The sequence below is a fragment of the Magnolia sinica genome, chromosome 1 (genome assembly GCF_029962835.1).
Source record: "Magnolia sinica isolate HGM2019 chromosome 1, MsV1, whole genome shotgun sequence".
Taxonomy (NCBI): domain Eukaryota; kingdom Viridiplantae; phylum Streptophyta; class Magnoliopsida; order Magnoliales; family Magnoliaceae; genus Magnolia; species Magnolia sinica.
This window is the reverse complement of record NC_080573.1, coordinates 86,763,009-86,766,854: the sequence shown is the minus strand read 5'-3', so window position 1 is coordinate 86,766,854 and position 3,846 is coordinate 86,763,009. Positions and strand designations below refer to the sequence as shown.

The following is a 3,846-nucleotide window of genomic DNA, read 5'->3' as shown; positions in this document are numbered from 1 at the left end:
CCGTTTAACATCTTCGTTATACTTCTTATGAAATGTATTTTTTTAATATATTTAAAAAATCTGATGACATGGCACTTATACTAACATTGACTAATGAAAATGCGGGAGGTAGGGAGTTCCTGCCTCCGGGAGGCAGAGGATCCGCACTCTAAAGAGAAAGTATTAATTGTATGGAGATTTTTAGGTGAGCGAGATTTCTTATATATTTAAATAGTAAGAGAGAGATAAGCATTGTATTTTTAATTTTTCTTCTAATAATAATAATTAAAAAAATAAAAGAAAAAAAAAAACCTCCATATTATTGCCTCAAAGACGTAGGCATGTTGTCAAAGGATATCAACTTTTGTGCTCTTGTCTCTTTCTTTTCTTGTCTTTTGAATTTTGATTTAGATCTTGTTAATAATAATAATATTATTATTATTATTTACATGTATTGTTCATGTGTAGGTGTTTTTTGACAAAGGAGATGAGCTCGGAGGGAACACCCACCCTTAATTCCAAAAGGCTTTTAGAACAGTGAAACATTCTAAATTGTGAGATTACCCTTAATCTGCGATGCAAGAAAGGTCCGGATGACGTCAATATATACACGACACGGTGGGCTTCCACAGTAGCTGTTACCTCTCAATATACATATACTCACCGTGCCATGGCCTCTATAAGTTTTAAATCTGGGTGATGAGGTTTTCACCACCCCGGTGGTGGGGAGACATGGCCAGATTTGATGGTGGGTCCTAGGCTATCCGTGATGGGCCAAATACTGCCGAGAACCATATGGTCCCACCAATCAAATCTCGCCACATTTTCTCAACACTCAATCCGTGCGCGTACGACATTTTAGCATCAGAGGTTTCTCGTGAATGGGTTGAATTCCGTTGACGGATCACTGAGCCCCACATCAGCCCGACAGTACCGTACGCTTGTGTACGGACAGGTACAAATGGAGCTGACGCTTTTAAGATTAGTGGCCAGGATCTTCTGGTCTGTGACATTTCCACCGTATGGTCTATCCAAGAGGAGTCCGGATCCTCTGTTACCTGGTCAACAGGGATTTCCTGTTACCCTAATGGTTTGGCGTCCGAAGTTGTTTTTTTTTTTTTTTTTTTTTTTTGTGAGTGGTGACGTAGACCAATGAGGATTAGGGTATCAGGAAATCTCTGTTGAGGGGCCTGGTTCATTTAAATACAGCTTCACTTTTTGAAAACTCAGAACCAAACAGCAGCTATGAATTTCCTTGGGTCGACACTGACCCATCCCTCGGTTTCCCATTTATCATCCCATCACATCTATGCACCTAATAAAGTTATGAGAAAAAGTCTTACATAAAACCATATGATTCATTAATCAAATCAAACCTTAAATACCACTTGATATGACTTATACTGTGGACCACACAAAAATCAGATAACAATCACTTCCGCGGCCCCACGATACAATAGCCACCGATAACCTTTATTAATGTAGCCAACGACAAACAACGACAGCAAAGACAAATAATGAAGAAAAAGGTCCATGTTAATGCAGTGGGCTCACTCTTTAAATATACCACCAAAAAGACGCATTCCCACCGATCACCTTGACCACGGCTAGCGTCAGATCTTGGCGCCCATCCTGCAAACTACCCACTTCCTGATTATTGCTACTTCTACACGCGTGTAAATCCGTAGACACCAACACGATGGCACACGTGCGTATATAAAACATGTATGAGATATAAGCTTTCCATGAGGTTTGAAATAATGCATAGATACTGCAGCTAAAACATCGGACGGTTTTACTCTTTAGGTGGGCCACAAAGTGCAAAGAAAATTAACTGTTAAAATTCTTTGTAGCCATGCATTAGGGATATGCTGTGACCCACCAATGCCCTAGTTTTTAAGGCAGCAGATCTAAGCAGTGCAACTCACCTCATGGACACCTCATATCTTAAACACGTGTCACATGTGCAGGCGTGTGGTTGTGTACGGCTTCCTACTTCCTAGGCTTGATTACGGCTTGTAGCGAAGTTTTCATCACGACCGTGAACTCCAGCTTCTCGCTGAAGTCTATTGTACGCTGGGATGGGAGTGCGCACCACTCGAATTCCTGCACCAGCCTAGCCACCATCAGGCTGATATGGAGCATGGCCATGCTCAGACCCGGACAGATCCTACGGCCAACCCCAAACGGCATCATCTTAATCCCCGTAACGCCAGTTATATCGGCTGATTCCTTACCCGACGCGAATCTATCGGGATCGAAACTCTCCGGATCCGACCAACATGTCGGGTCCTCCGAAATAGGCAGCAGGTAGAATTCCACGTTGACACCGGGGGGTATATCGTAGCCGCCCAATGTGGTGGGCTCCACGACTGCGTGGGTCAATGACAGGTGCGTGGGTGGATGTTTTCGTAATAATTCCTTGATGAAGGCATTAAGATATACCATCTTATCTATATCCTTCTCGTCCACTTTTCTATTCCCAGCAACGGCTACGATCTCTTGATAGAGTTTAGATTGGATATCTGGGTCGTGGATCATTCGCGCGATGGCCCATTCAATCGCTGTCGCAGTCGTATCGGTCCCACCGTTGAGAAATTCGGAGCAAAGGGTCACAATCTCAGCGTCGGTCGGGGACGATTTCCGGCCTTCGACCTGGAGGTCAAAGAGGGTGTCAAGGTAGGCGAACGATGCACATTTCTTGTCTGGGGACGGGTCATTGAGATCGGATCGACGGCGGTCGATGAGTGGGACCAATGTACGCATCTGCTCTTCACGTACTTGCATGGCTTCCTTGCGTTGTTTCGTAAATAATGAACTTAAGAAAGGGAGAAAATCGTCTAATCTGGGATTAAGAACGATAAGCACCTTCTTCATCAAGCAGTCGATGTTTACGATATCCGATTCTTCCATCTCTACGCCGAAACACATTGATAGAAGTATGCAGAAGACGGCGAACCGGGCATTTTTCAAGACGTGGACTGCACCGCACTGAGTCGACTCAGACTCAGCTCGAAGGCGGTCGATGAGCCGGTCCATGGCCCTTTGCCTGACGTCGCGGAATTCTCTGAGCCGGCTGGCGCTGAGCATGTTCGAGACCATGTTCCGGCGAAGTGACCGCCAGACCGGGCCATAGACAGCTGAATTGACGGTGAACTTGTCACAGCTGTAGACGGCACGGGTGAGGGTCTCGGGAGGGCGGCTTGCGAATGTCTGGCCCCTTGCAACGAGCGCCTCGTGAGCCAGCTCAGCGCTGCTGATCACGATGTGGGTTCGGGCTCCCATCTTGATGGTGAAGATGGGGCCGTAGATGGACCGGAGATCGCGGGAGAAGTGCATGAACGGCTTGCCGGACCGAATGAATTGGATGAGGTTACCTACAATGGGCCACCCAGGTGGGCCAGGAGGCAGGTTTAATGAGCTATTCTTGCTTTTACGTTTGAAGAAGAAAATGAGAGCTGAGAGGAGTGCCATGAACATGAAGATGGCATTGTAGTCAGAAGGAGAGAAAGAAGCCATGATAGGTAGATGGAAAGTGGATGGATGAACGGTTGGGTATATGGCCATATATATATATATATATATATAAGAGAGGGTTCCACTTGGATATTTATATTTACAACTGCTACCGGTCTAGCATTGCTAAGTTTAAATGCAGAAGAAGATAAAAGTTGTTTTGCTAGGTCCACATGCGCCTCTGCATTCAGCCGCACGTACCAACTTGCAAGTGTGTGGGACTTTGTTCTGTGGTGAATCGGAAAATTTACGTGGATATATATATATAAGGTGGCCCAACACATGTACATTACATATGGACCACTATGTGAGTGGGCGAAGCTAACGAATTGACTGGCTTGATTTTAAGGA

General features: G+C 45.2%; 1 protein-coding gene across 1 annotated transcript; it reads right to left on the bottom strand.

Annotated features, from left to right (window-relative positions):
- Nucleotides 1-1,303: 1,303 nt before the first annotated feature.
- LOC131251406 (cytochrome P450 77A2-like) lies at nucleotides 1,304-3,540 on the bottom strand. Its single transcript, XM_058252088.1, has one exon. The coding sequence runs from the start codon at nucleotides 3,496-3,498 to the stop codon at nucleotides 1,972-1,974; it is 1,527 nt and encodes a 508-aa protein (XP_058108071.1). The 5' UTR covers nucleotides 3,499-3,540; the 3' UTR covers nucleotides 1,304-1,971.
- Nucleotides 3,541-3,846: the final 306 nt, after the last annotated feature.